The sequence below is a fragment of the Tinamus guttatus genome, unplaced genomic scaffold (genome assembly GCF_059628265.1).
Source record: "Tinamus guttatus ecotype Peru unplaced genomic scaffold, ASM5962826v1 Tinamus_guttatus_pri_ptg000081l, whole genome shotgun sequence".
Taxonomy (NCBI): Eukaryota; Metazoa; Chordata; class Aves; order Tinamiformes; family Tinamidae; genus Tinamus; species Tinamus guttatus.
In genome coordinates this window covers 945383-959845 of record NW_028288615.1, presented here as the reverse complement: position 1 = coordinate 959845, position 14463 = coordinate 945383, and the positions used below count along the sequence as shown (strand labels likewise).

The 14463-nt window shown below is 40.7% G+C and overlaps 1 protein-coding gene across 1 annotated transcript in view; it reads right to left on the bottom strand.

Moving 5' to 3' along the window:
• Window positions 1-243: 243 nt before the first annotated feature.
• Window positions 244-14463, bottom strand: part of LOC148595640 (protein hinderin-like) — a 51786-nt gene continuing 37566 nt past the window's right edge. The window contains exon 5 of the mRNA XM_088520200.1: window positions 244-457. Within this exon, the coding sequence (XP_088376326.1) occupies window positions 244-457 (214 nt within the window). The remainder of the gene's footprint in view (window positions 458-14463) is intronic.

Here is a 14463-nt window from a genome sequence, read left to right as displayed (position 1 = left end):
GGCATGTGAAAGGTTTTTTTTTTTTAAAAAAAAAAGTTAACACTTCCTGACTGGTCTATCCCCAAAATGTTCCTGGAGCATGATTGCTAAACCCAAACTGAGACAGGATGCTAATTAGCTATGCTTTAGAGGAGGTAAGACAATCACCAACCAAATAATTTAAAAATGATATGTGACACAAACAAATCAAAAATAAAAAAGTTCTAAAAATTCTACAGAAGAGATGTAGACCAATAAGCCTTGTCAAATGAAGAAAATCTCTTCGAGGAGCCGGCTCTCCTCTAGCTCATCTGCTCTGCTCCTGGGACTCTGAGGGGTCCGGTGCCAAGCGGACAGCCCGTGGTTCCTGGGACGAGGTGTGTGCATTTTGCTCCTGTCGTAGGATTCTCTGTAGAGGTGTCCTGGGGCAGATATGGGACTCATGGCCTCAACCAGGTCAAGAAGAGAGGCTTCATACCTGGAGAAACACATCAAGAAAATGCAGTTCCATTAAGCATCTTGGCATCACACACAGATTGAACCCAATCTTCCCACCCTCATAATTCAGACTACACCTAGATTTGCCCGATGAGTGCCACAGGAACAGGAAGGAGTTTGCTCTATGTGTTCCTATGAGGAATACCCATACAGAGCTGTGAAAAGAGTTGAGCAAAGCAAGGGTACACAGTTTATTTTAAGCTGTTTCATCAGATTTTCCATTTGAGGTGTATAATGTCTTAGTCACACTCTGGAGATTGAGGACAGAACTCAGAGATATGACAGCCGAATACACAGAGCAGGTACAAGGCAGACCCACAGAGGTAGCAGTAAAGTGACTTATACACAGGCTGCACTTTTTTGAAGAGACTCTACACTTGATTTAGTTTCCCAGGGATTTGAAAACAGCAGGAGCCCTTATTATTATTGCCACAAACTACACGTGCTTCCTGTAAATCTCTATGCACTATATGGAATCTGTCTGGTGGAAGCACTGAAGGAATACAATCTAAGCAAGGCAATACAAAATCAGCACTTCGGGCAGCAAGAGAGAAAGCAAAGATGCTAAACATTACTCAAACTGTCCTTTAAGTGCGAGTACAGATCTGGAGGAAGGTTGAAAGCCAATGTTCACCAGTAACGCACACTGAATAATGGCAGTTACTTTAGACAGAGACTTCCTATTAATATTCACACAAGACAAGACCTGATCTAAATACCAGCACAGGACTGATCATTACAATATATTTTTGGCTGTCCAATTTTAAATGTCTTAAACAAAACCAGTTCCACTGCTTTCCCAGGGAGACTGTTTTCCAGTTGAAGGGATATCACTCAAAAGTTTTACCCAAAAGTTCCTGTAATTCCATCTTGGTGCTGTTAGCACCAACCTGCCTGATTTTCCCAATGCCAAAGTAATTCACACACTCAGTGACTTGCACACAGAGATTATTCACAGCACCCGAACCTGGGCACCTGAGCAGCCCGTTATTTTTATGGCCTCCCTCTGTTGTAGGTGGAAAGAGAAACTCCTCTATCCACTAAAGGAGCATCTCGGGCTCCATGTTTCGAGATCCTGTGGAAAAGCCTCTGCTTTTCCACTCAGGACAGTGGGATCTTAGGAATACTAAGTAACCAGCCAGCTGGAGAAGATGCCTAAATTTGGGTGAAATGAAAACTTAAGTACAAATATTGACATCACTTTTTTAGATGAGCTTCCCAGACACGGCCTATCACTGAGCTCATCACCTACGTTGTTCACACCTCAGGCAAAGCAGCAGCATGTAAACCCAGCAGAGCCACATACATTTCACTTAGCTCCAGCGGCAGGAGCTGCATCCCAACTAGCCAGGGGACTCCTCGTAACTCATGGCTGGCAGAGACCCTGAAAGATTCTTAGCTCCCAGGAGTTAACTGTGCTAGTGAGGGGTTAATAGTCATGTTAATGCTAAATCATTAGAGTTTTCTTATGCTCTGATTGCACTGGAAAGTCAACCCTTTCATTTCCTTCAATCATTTTTACTGCTCCTTCCAATTTGATGGCTGTCATCATTCCTAGCAGTCTGACTCACGTTATTGCATTATGGTGCTCTCCCCACTATTTGGCTACCTGCAGATTGGTTTATTTTCCCTCAGATGTACCATCTCACATTTCTCCCAGTCAGAAACCCATTCTGCAAAATTCTTGCTTCATGTTTTTAGGTTGTCTAGGGATCTTGGTACGAACGGGCTGTTCAAATCAGCCCCAAGAAAGCCAAAAATGAGTGACTCCAAACAAGAACAAGGAAATCACAGGTAGTTTTGTTTCAGCTGGACTACATTAATGGCTGATCTTCCTCAAATTTGATGCATTACAATTACACTAATAAAAAAAATTCAAGACAAATGCTTTTCAAGTAGCTGAGCAACAACATTTAAGGGTCTTTGCATCCAGAAAGCACCCTATAAAAACTAAGACCTTTTAAGGACACCTTCAGCCTAAGAGGGGAAAAAGCCACACTGCTAGTAAAAACTAGCACACAACTATATTAGACAGACTTTTCATACAGAGAAAGTTTTGGACTAAACTCTATATAGATATACACAGATGCTTTGAACCCCAAAGAAAACCAGTTAACACATACACTGGTTTCATTAGCCACACCTAAAACTCCTTTTTAGATTAATCTAGTCTAGCATACAAATGCTTATCTCCCTCTGACTGTAGTGCTATCATAAAATTTTCAATTTCTCCAGCAGCCACATTCAATCATAGATTAGGTAGGGAGAAACCAAACCAGCCACTGCATTTTACAGCAAACGTGCAGGCCCCGGATTTCAGTAGTACTTTGGAGTTCATTTCTTCCACAAGTTTATCTAAGTTTTACAGCATTTCTGCTATCAGGAAAGCTAAATGATTTGGCAGATTACAAGAGCAGCAAATAGCAAAGATTATGTAAAAGACCAGGTGTTGTAAATCAGTCTATTTGACACTGCAGTTATATATGCAATAAAGTGAATGAACTATGCTAACAGAGTGCTATCTGATAAAGAGAATGCTCCTCGCAGGTATTTAGTGTTTAATCCCATGATAATAGTTTGCCCCAGTTTGTCTAGGGAACATCAGACAGCATTTGGCTGGAGGCAACACAGTAGACCTAGAAAGGTTTGAAGCTCAGAAAGACAATTTTCTCACAGATTATTTGTATCTGAATGTTTAAAGAGATGCAGTCAGGATGCTCAAATCCTAAAATGCAACATTCTCTAAAGCAGTATACCTATCCCTTGCATGATCTGAATAAATGCATAAGTAAAACCAGCCTTCATTATTATTATTATTATTATCACACTTTATGCCGGCTGCAAAGTCAAGGCACTCAAAAGTCAGGCTATTTCATATATTAAAACTGATCTGTCAAACTTGGCTTGCAAATACTGAACATTTTTAATGCAAATTAACAGCCCGGAGTACATTTATACTATTTACATTCCCCTAGGAGGAAAAAAAAAAAAAAAACAGGTAAAGCACTGGGCACATAAGTTACATACAGAAACTTTTCATGTATAGATGTTCAACCAAGCAACCCAAACGTTCTGTCGGCACTAGATGATATTTTGTCGTCTTGACAGAAGGAAAACAAGACAGGAAACTATTCCTTTAAGGATGATTCAGTCTCCCTTCACCTTTTTGCTATATTTGTCAGTATGTTAGAAAGTCAATGAGTACTTTCAACAGACTGAAAAACAATCTATTTTCTAAGTCTGATTTTGACACTTCCTCCATATTTATATTTTTTTAATCTAAGATTCATCAGCTCGAAAGTCTGCATGTTTCATCCTGGGAGAAGAAAATTCCTAAGTTCTACTCTACAAGCTTAGATAAGAGGTCCAGCTATTTAGATAACTACAATTTGATGAAATTAATCTTATTTCATAATCTTTATGAATGCCTTCAGCACAAAGAAGTGGCGTTCTGGACTTGCCAAAGGATAGAGATAGGAATAGAGGATACAGACCAGGCAGGTTATTTCACTACGGAAGCCTGACCTTTGTTCTAAATGTAAAATACAGCTCAGTAGAGAACAGCATGGAGATGACCAAGCTGTCTGAGAATTAAGGAACATTGGGATCAAACAAGTAGAGCTGTGTCAGTGCAGAATGGTGCCCTGGCTGGTTAAACCCTTCCTGGTCTGGTGCTCCTCTGGGCTTCAATCCATGCATACAATTAGCTGAAAATTTTAGTTGCTGAAAATTTGACTCCTCAGCCACTAAGGTGCTTTTGTAAATTTGTAATAAACTTTCAGCATTAGCTCCTAATTAAACAGAGAAGTATCTCATGGAGTTTACATACTCTCGATGTGAAAGCGTTTTGCAGCCATCACTAAGGTAACAGGAAACATCATAAAGCATTACGATTCAGAACAGCTCATTAAATGCTCACATTTTAAAGAGGAAAATGGTACAAAAACCAGGTTCGCACAGTGCCAAATCCTTCCTCCTGCAGTATTTCTCTTTCATTGCCTGCACAGTAGAAATACAAGTCTCAGAACATCCACAGGTGCACCTTACTTTGTATTATGTTTCCAACACGAATGGGGAGAAATGCTCTTGCATTTTTATGACAAACACGCAAATGTGGCTGTTGCTCTGGGAACCATAAACCTCTTATTCCCAGGGTGGTTGCTGAGAAATCACCTTAAACCATTTGGTTCTCTGTCAAATAAAGCCTGCTGGGCAATCAGAGTTCAGACATTCTTACAATGTACAGTATCTAAATGGTCTAGTTATGCAAAAATAATGCACAGAATTAATCATTGTGCAGGATAATAGCAAAAACAGCATTCTTGGAAGTAACCGCAAAACATCCTTACATCAGTTGGCTGAACAGTGATGCTTATTTATTTATTTATACTTTGGGGATGTGTCATTGAATTTTTAATATCTGTCTATTTCCCATGGTAAAATATGTGATATTTCCTGTACACTGTTCAATTTTTAAACTACACTATCGTATTTTCATATTGCACAGTCATTTACCCAATAATATCATTTTCTCCTTCCTGGAAAAACAGCACAATCCCAACTACATTTGATATTTGAAGGAGCAGTAAGTTCCCTATGAGGCAAAATAGCCAAACTTATTGGAAGCATAAATAGTCTGGCAGTTGGATATATGTATATTTCCTTAAACGAGCAATGTCAGATATTATTTGATCACCATGTTCTGAGATATCTTTTCATTTACAGTCTCTGAAAATTTATTCTTCAACCATAACTGCATACAAAACACACAGAAGGTCTGTTCTGCAAGGGATGGCATTTCAACAAAGCATCCTGGCAATACGGTCTTAGAGATTAGTAGCTGTGCAGGTTTACGTTATTTAACTGTATATACCACAGGAAATAAAAAGGTTTATTTTTATACTGCTGCTTATATTTTCAACATAAAGTTCAAAGTGATTTACTAATGTTACATGAATTGCCTTTGAATTACGCCACAGTATTGTGCCTAAGTACAAAGCCTAACACTATTTTGTATTCGTAAAACACCGCCTGCCTCCAAGCACTTTACCAACACTAAGCACAGCTGAAAAACACATTCAAGGGGTAAGGAACAGACCCATTTTACAGAAAAGGAAGCCAAGCTTACTATTATTTTAAGTAAGGTATCAAACTTCTAGATTACAGAAAACAAGTCAAATAAAAGTATTTTCCAGGGACAAAACAGAGGCAGAGAATTGGTAGCCAAAGACCTGAAAACAGACACATAGGTTGCTTCATGAGCATTTTATCCATGAAAAACTTGTTTTGATAAATGATTTCTTGTCCCCAAGGTAACGCAGGCTATAGGAGTGGAGAGCAAAACTCTGCTAAATTAACTGGTCCGCTGCAACCCTTTCTGTCTTGGATCATGCCATAAGGACACGTGAAATCCACTACTGGCTCAGACTGGGACCCTGACTTGTGGTGGTTGGAGGCTTTTAGGTGGTTGAAGAGGAAAGCTGAGGAGAGACTAACTTTGCAGTAATTTTGTGAAAGGCCAGAAGCCAGGAGAGAGGTCCTTGCCTTTCATGTTTGTACTGCATCTTCAGGGACCAGAGGATTCCCATATAGTGACTCTCAAGACGCTGCAATCAAAAAAAGAACAGAGTGTAATCTTCAAGGCTGAAGCATCAAGAGAATCAACAAGATGACACAGAGAGAATGAGACAAAGGGATTCTGCTAGTTAGCATGAGATTCCCATTTTATTTCACTTTCAAGCAGAACGGGTGCCTGAGTGGATGCTGTTCACTGCCGGACACAGGAAGGGTCAAATTCAGCTGAGCTGTATGTATTTAAATCAACTCCAGGTTGGGCCATATTTCCTGTATTTCCTGTATTTTTCAAAGGCACCTCCAAGTTTTTCTTAATTCTTAAAGAAAAAGATCACACCGCCAAAGATTTCAAAGCAATTAAAAAAAGATCTGAGCCTTTTATTTAAAATACATCACACAATGTAAAACAGAATATATTTACACAGTGTCCTCAGCAAGTGCCTCCCGGAGTGCTGTAAAACCCACACCCACGTAATAGAGAGCTTATAGTATCAGAGACTGTTACAGAACTCTCTAAGGCAGCATTCACAGCATCATAACCTAGAGAAGGAAAAGACTTATTAGATCATCCAGCCATCTCCCTGCTGACGGAGAACCATTCCCTAGACTGTGCTCCTTAATATTTGTTGCTAACAATCAGCCTCTTGCTATTCTCCTTGGGAAGCCATTCCACAGCCAAATACATCTTGCACTATCACTGCCATTATTGCTTATTTATGGGCTATAGCATAACCCGGAGGCGCCCTGGTAAGGATCAGGGGGACTCACTCCATAAACACTTCTAGAAGAGATGCCTTGTCCAAAAGGGCATATGGTCTAAATAGATGTGTCAAAGTCCAGGGAGGAAGATATAACATGATTAAGGAGATGAAGATAGCACAGAAAACATCACATATGTTTCACATATTTTTGCTTTGGAGTTTCACAGAAGAAAAAGGTATGACACAGACAGAAATACACCACAAGAAAATGTTTATGATAGTCAGAGTGTGTTTTTTTCCTTCCAGCCTCACACCATTAGTTATAGCTAAAAATCTTGCATGCCACTCAGAAATCTCCTTTTTTTGGTACAAATCCACCCTGAGCATTTGAATATCACATTTTTTTCCCTTCCACTCCCATCTCAGTCAACGTTTATCCAAGCCATACATATTTTCATCTTCTCTCGTATATCACTACCTCTAGCATAGCAACAGATTTTGCCACTCTCCTCTGATCTTTGACAGTATCTTTCCAGAAGGCGACCAGCCAGAAATGAGCACCACATTCCCCTGGTGTGGGGACACAGAAGCAGGGAGCAGAGCTGCTCCCTCCAGCACACACGCGATGCTCGGCTCATCTCTGCAGGCTTGGATCACACTGGCCGTTCTGTTGCTACTTCATTGCTTTCTAATTTGTATGTACTGATGCAATGCGCTCTAACATCTCTCTGTGCTACAAGACCTCCAACGCCAGCAAGCTGAACGCTTCATTCTGAGGGGTGGTTAAGGCTACTTACCACTAAAACTTGTAAAAAAGACAAAACAAAACAAAAAAGCCCCATCATCAGAGACTGCAGCTTTTTGTACTGGAAGTGGAGGCATTAGGAGAAAAGCAGCAGATTTTGGTAACATCATACTGTGCTTACTTAAATGAATCATGCTTGAAGGTGTTGTGAGATACCATCTTCAAAGTGCAACAGCAGAACAAAGGAGGGTCTCACTTTGCAAGAGGCTGAACACTACTTGCATTCTGCACACCAAGCAGGCCAAGTATATCAGCATCTCAGAAAACTTCTGTCCTAGATAACAGCTGATAAAACATTTTTCTTTCTCAGTTTTCACCCTGGTTTCACCTATGATAGCGTCCAACTGGCTGTCGTTACAAAACAATGCTTAGTGCCACACTCATTCCTCCTTGTAACACAAACAAGGCACTGTCATCTCTGCTTGACCTGCGGGCAGAGACCAACACCTAAATTTCTCACCTGCCCTCCCTCCATTCCCAAAGGCTCCTGATCCCACCTCCTTGCCCTGGTAACCCAACCTTTTCTACTGCTTCCACATTGGAGTTTGACTCACTCTGCTGTGATGTTACCAGTCTGTCAAAGGCAACTAAAAAGGCTTCTTTATTGCTTTTGTTTGTGTGTTCTTTCAGTGGGTTAAAAAAAAAAATCTAGATCATTTCTTTTAAGCTATGGCTGCAGGCAGCTGTACTAGCATAACTGAGGTTGTGATAATTCTGGAAAGGGAAGGATAAACAGAGAACTGAGCATTGATTAGGGGAAAACCATTTTAAATCAGATCTGCCAGCAATAAAAGTATAACTTAGAACAAAGTTTTAGTAAGAAAACAGACAGATATTACAGAACCACAGAGTTTAACAACCACCTCTGCAATCACTTGGTTTGTATTGTCCTTCTCTCCCTTCCCACACACCCTCTTCCATCTCATCAAGCCTGAAAGCTCTTCAGATCAGAAAATGAACCTTAGTGTATGTACAACACCTGAGGCCCTGATTCCGCTGCGATATTACATAATAACTTTGCACTTCAGAGCATGCTTAGCTTTTATTCCCCTTAAGCACTCTGTCATCACAACGCATCTTCACTATGATCTGCAACCTTTATTGTTCTGGGCCAAAACTAAGCTGTCATCATCTTTTCTGCCATACTTCAACTCTACACTTCTCCTGCATTAACAGCTTTTTTTTCTCTTCAAAATTTTGCTCTTACAAGTTTGTCCTCAAGCATCTTTCCCCATACAGCAACCTCTAATTCAAGGAATCATCTTTTAAATTGTGCTTTTTCTTTTAAATGCACTAGAGCCTTTGACAAAGGGTTGCATATATAAGTGGCAGCAAAATTCTGCACCTCCTCTCTGTTATTCTCTGCCTTGCCTCGCAATTCTGATTTCTTTTTTATGTTTTATCTCTTTTCCCTCATTTGCTTCTTGCAGAGTTAGGACTAGCTTATAACCCTGCACATTACTGAAAACTTTGGGGGTACTAAATAAATAAATAATTTTTTAAAGGGAATGGCTCAGGGAAAAAAAAATAAGGGTTTCAAAGTCCATCATGATTTACATGGATTAGCAGTCTCTCTTTCTCACAAGCTCAGTCCAAATTCTTAACATGCCAAATAATAAATCACTTTTTTTGCCTTAACAGTACAGTTACTGGGAGATCTGCATAGTTTTAGGTCAAGCACTTACAACCATTTTATGATTCCAAAGTTTCTTACCTTGTCATTTAGCTACTGAACTGTGAGCTTCCATTGACTTTCAAACCATCGTGGCAAGAAAGCTACTACCTGTGCAAGATTTAAAACCTCATTGAGCAGAGGAGCAAAATTGGACTGCAGTCATTTTAAGTGTATATTCGGGTGTAATCCTGACCCCGTGGAAACCGGTGCAAGTTTGGCCGCAGCTCAGTGGGATTGGGCTTCTTCCCATTCATCTGCAGTTCCTTTTGTCAGGGTGAATAGGTACTGTGAACTTTCCATTTTACACCGTGACACTTGGAAATCGGATGCCTCAGTGAATACTTAAGAATTATTTATTTTACTTTTTAGTTTTCCTTTTTTACTACCCTCATGAAATACATTGTGTACAGACAATTGCTGTATCTAAACACCTTCCTGCAGATCTATGCTTTCTTCCCCTCCTGCTTATCAGCTTAATTTCTTCTGCTGTAGCACAGAATATTTAATAGCAAAATCCAGCACTCAGATTCTTCTGTTTCTTAATTATCTCTGTCCTGTCAGCTATATCACTGAAAACAAGTTACCATTAGACAATTCAGATACCAATAAACACCAAGTTGTGATAATATAAAGTCCTATATTACTGTCATTATAGAAAAAGCTGCTTCAGAGAGGTTTAAAAAAAAATTAAATAAGCCCAGTACTTCTAAATGGCCAAAAATCTAAAGATATCTTAATTATTCTTCAATATCTTAATCATTCTGTAGAATCATGATCTTGTATAATGGCCATTTTAAATGAAAGGTTTGCTGCTCTGCACAGTTGCCACTTCCTTCTAATTGTGAATTAAAGCATAATTTAGCATGGCTCCATGCCAGCATGAGTAGAAAAATTTACAGACACTAAGTCTGGCAGAGTAAAGGAGGATGGGAGGAGGAAAGTAGTTAGATTTCTTTAAGTAATAGAAAATCACTCACCAAGTTGTACTTTAAAACAAAACACTACAGCTTTAAGTTGTCAAACTGATTTGAATTAAACTACACAAAAAGTGCTTGCACTGTAAATCTTACAGGGCAAAAGTGATGGTAGGTTATCATTCTGTTTATTAGCATGCACTTTGGAGAGTTCAGGGCAAGTATGGATACGCATTCTTTCCATTTTATGCCGCACATTACTGCAAACACATTCCCCATAAATAATTCATAAATACATTGTCTGAAATTTCAGATTCCAAAAATACAACATGGTTCTCAACTTTATGGTTGCTTGGTCTTCAGAACAGAAATAGACAATTGGATAGATGGACTTGGCAACCCTGATAAGAAGCCATCAGTCAGAATTAGACTCCGGAGGTAAATGCAAACATCTTCCAGCTCCTGATCCATGAAACAGCAAGGCCACAATGATAGCCCCTGTGCTTATGCTAGCAGTCCCTTAGCAAGGAGCAGGGAGAAAAAGAGAAAGAAAGAAAAAGTGAGAAGAAAGTGCTCAGTTGGAGGATTGATTTTAAAAGGAACATGTATTACAGAAAGCAATGCCGTGGTCTTCTCTGTTCATGAGCCAGGGACCTAGCAGGATCGTTGGGAAAGCAAAGGGGGCTTTACAGGATGGTGTGATAGGGAGCTAATGAGGCTGAAACTGCCTAGAAATCCAGAGGAATTTAAATTTCAAGTACAGTAGTCAAAACAGAGAGAACAGTCATATTTTGCCTTGTAAAAAAAAAAGTCCAATTTCTGGCCAGATTGTGCACCACAAATATGAGCGCCGTTTGCTGCTTTCAGCTTTTAATTGGTATGACTTCATTAATGCTAAAGGCAGAGTAACTCACATCATCTGTGATGCCAGTTACACTGGTAGGAGAGGAGAACACAAGATCTTGCAGATTCTCTAGCAAAGCAGCACCTCTGCGAGCAGCAGAGGGACCACCACTCACGATCAGGAGGCTGAAGTGGGCAGTAAAGAGCTTTACATTTTTCTACACAAAAAGAGCAGTGAAGCATTGGAACAGGCTGCCCAGGGAAGCGGCGGAGTCACTGTCCCTGGCAGTATTCAAGAAACGTGTAGATGAGGCACTTGGGGACATGGTGGTGATGGGTTTATGCTTGAACTCAGTCTTAGAGGTCTTTTCCAACCATAATGATTCTATGCCTTGTGATTCTGCATCTTACTGACATTATAGCTGTAATCTAGACTTGGTGGCTTCTTTTTCCTTCTCTACATACTCAGAAGCCTCACAGCAGAGAGCAATTGCTTTGCGTTCACTTACTCTGCTCCAGTCACCTCCCAGCGGGAGAGGCCCAAGCAGTTTCAGGTACTTTAGCTCATGAACTCCTTGGTGTCAGGAACCCAGAATCCTCCTATATACTAGCGCTTTTTTTGAATGCCTGAACCTGAGCTTTGCCTGAAAGCAAACACTGCAACGGAGCTCGCTGACACCCCGACATGTTGATTGCTTGGGCTCAGACCAAATCTGAAGAAGCAGCGTGTAAACCCCAACTGCCGTGCACCTCTCTGCTTGGCGCTGCTCTGAGGAAGGGTCGGCACTCACCACCGTCCCATTCACTTCCAGGTGCGCTCAACTCCCCAGAGTAATCTTTAAATCAGCGGAGATTTCACGCATCAAAGATGAAGATACATAATTCAAGAGAAGTCGCCGAGTGAAAACAGTAGGTGTAAAAAAAACCCCACCTCCATGCGCCAGTGGTGCCTAGTTTAGCATGTCAAAGAGGGACGAGGGCTGGCAGGGAGCCGCACACAGGCGGCATGGAACTGTGGCGTGTGGCAGGGCCATTGTCGCCTAGGGGGGAAACAGGCCCTGAATAGGCTCGACACTGTGCAAGCACTAAGCTAGGAGGCACCCTACAGAAAAAAGCAGCGGTAAAGCACGGAGCACAAGGCACTCGGGCCTGCTGTCCCTCAGCTAGAGCCAGCGCACGCTAACAACCTCTTTCAGAAACTTTATGCGGGTGGTAGGTGCCCCACTGGGATAAATTACCTACTTTTGGTTGCCGAACAGATGGGTAGAGCGAGAAATTTTAGTTTGTTCATTCCCAGCAGTAACTAGCAAAGATGATCTGGGGCTCCGCAGGATTACTTTGCGATAACCATACACCTGCAGACAAGCTGTGTTTGTGTCAGTGACAACACAGTGTCACTGATGCGCTTGGAAAGAAAAAGGCAAGGCACTCAGCAGCTCCAGAGACTGGCTCCAGGCCTCTCATCCCCATAATCCACTGAATATCTAACCATTAGGAAGAGAAAGGCTGGAATGTGAACCAAGCTGCTGGCCCACAGTGTATGTGAAACACAGAGGGGCCTCACATGGTGGTTGAAAACCTCGTTGACACAAGGCCAGGACCGACTAGCAAGGACTGCGCCTTGGCTTACCGCACAGTGCCTGCGTGGGGCAAGTGCTGAAGCTGCCGATGTCTGCAGAACAGGAAGCCCCATAAACCAATCCAAAACATGAACCAAGGGCTACCTTTGCACTGAAGGGTTTGCACCTCAGTAAAATCAGTCTGGACACACAAGAAATGCAATGACATACTTAAACTAGCCTTTCCCATATCCCAAGTATGTATTAATACATACTTTCACCACATCACTTGCATCTACTCACGCAAAAATACAACACAGTATAGCATATCATATACAGATATATTTTTTCCTCAATACAAAGATCACATATAGATGTTAAACAACCTAACAAAAATATCTTAGTATATTCACTTAAAGATTGCAAATATTTCTGTGGCAGAAATCCCTACACAACTTTACAGCAAGACCTCTCAAAAGAAACAGAACTCCTCTAAAAGAAGAAAAAAAAAGAGCAAAAAAAACGCTACAAAATGAATGTGACCCGGGGACTTACCCTTCTATGCAACAACACGAGTAGAGAGCAGGGAGACAGTGAAGTCCACAGGGCGTGAAATTAAAATTTTCACACACATACAATGAAGTAATGATACAATGTTACAACCTTGGCACAAAAATCTTCTGGTTTGAGTAAAGTCAATGTCATGTGATGTTATGGTTTGTGCACTGGTGGAAATGTTCTGCTGCTAAAAAGTTTATAACAAAACACGAATGAAAGGAACAGAATTGTGCAGCTAATTACAAAAGGCCTCTACATTCTAGTGAGCTACAAAGTCCTTAAGAAGCTCATAATAGCGCGCAGTCAGCACCACAGGCTGCACTAACAAAGCATAGGATTCTCTCATGCCTAGAAATCTAGGAGAGCTGAGATGCTTTTGGGGATAGAAAAAAAAAAAAGAAAACTTAAAAGGATTTGAATTTTGCAAGACTTGGATGAATGGCCAAGAATAGGGATGTGGGGAGAAACTACACAGAGTCACCAAAAGCTGCGAGAAGCAACAGCTGGAGAAGTCCCCATTTCCCTGTTCTCCTGTTACAGTAAGGGGGAAAGAAGCACTGAAATCATGGAGTTTCCTCCACAAGGGCAAAGCGCTGGGACAAAAGTGGTTCCAGAACATTTACCAGTAGATCCACAGGTAAGGACACGGTGAACGAATTTGCCACATTGGACCTGAGACTTGCAAAGCAAGTTACAAACTGCAGTCATAGTACTACACATATATGTGCCCAACACGACACTGAATTATTAGATGATCTTCATGGAGCAGGAAACATTTTCTTTCCCAAAGTCTGAAAAAGTTTGCAAGCTCATAAATCAGAAAGTTCCTCATACATTGTGATGTTTCACCACCACCTCATGATTGACAGAAGTACATGTATTCTACAAAATATATTTATAGGTCAGAACAATGGGAAATAAAATCTTCACTACATCTCAAATCACAATTTAATGGTCACAGGTACAGAACTTATACACTCAAACATTACTGTGTGCAATGCAATGCACACAACGCTTGCGTGCAACTCACCCTTCTAGAAATATAACAGAAAAAGTCAGTCTAACAGTGCAAAGGTCATTTCTGACATGGCATGTTTCTCACCCTACTGATCCAGGGCGATACACACAGAGAAACATACAGCCAAATGTGACTTAATAAAACCTTCAAGTCTTCAGCTTATTAATTCTTTTAAATTTTTCTCATTTCATTCCAGTGATTTCATTAGGTTAGACTTCTTCATCTTTATTAAAAAATAATCAGAACTGAAATGTTTCAATAAACCCAATTTATGTTTTAAGTAGTAAAAGACGATTCGATACAGATGAAGCAAAAATGAAAGTTAAAAGTACAATGGCA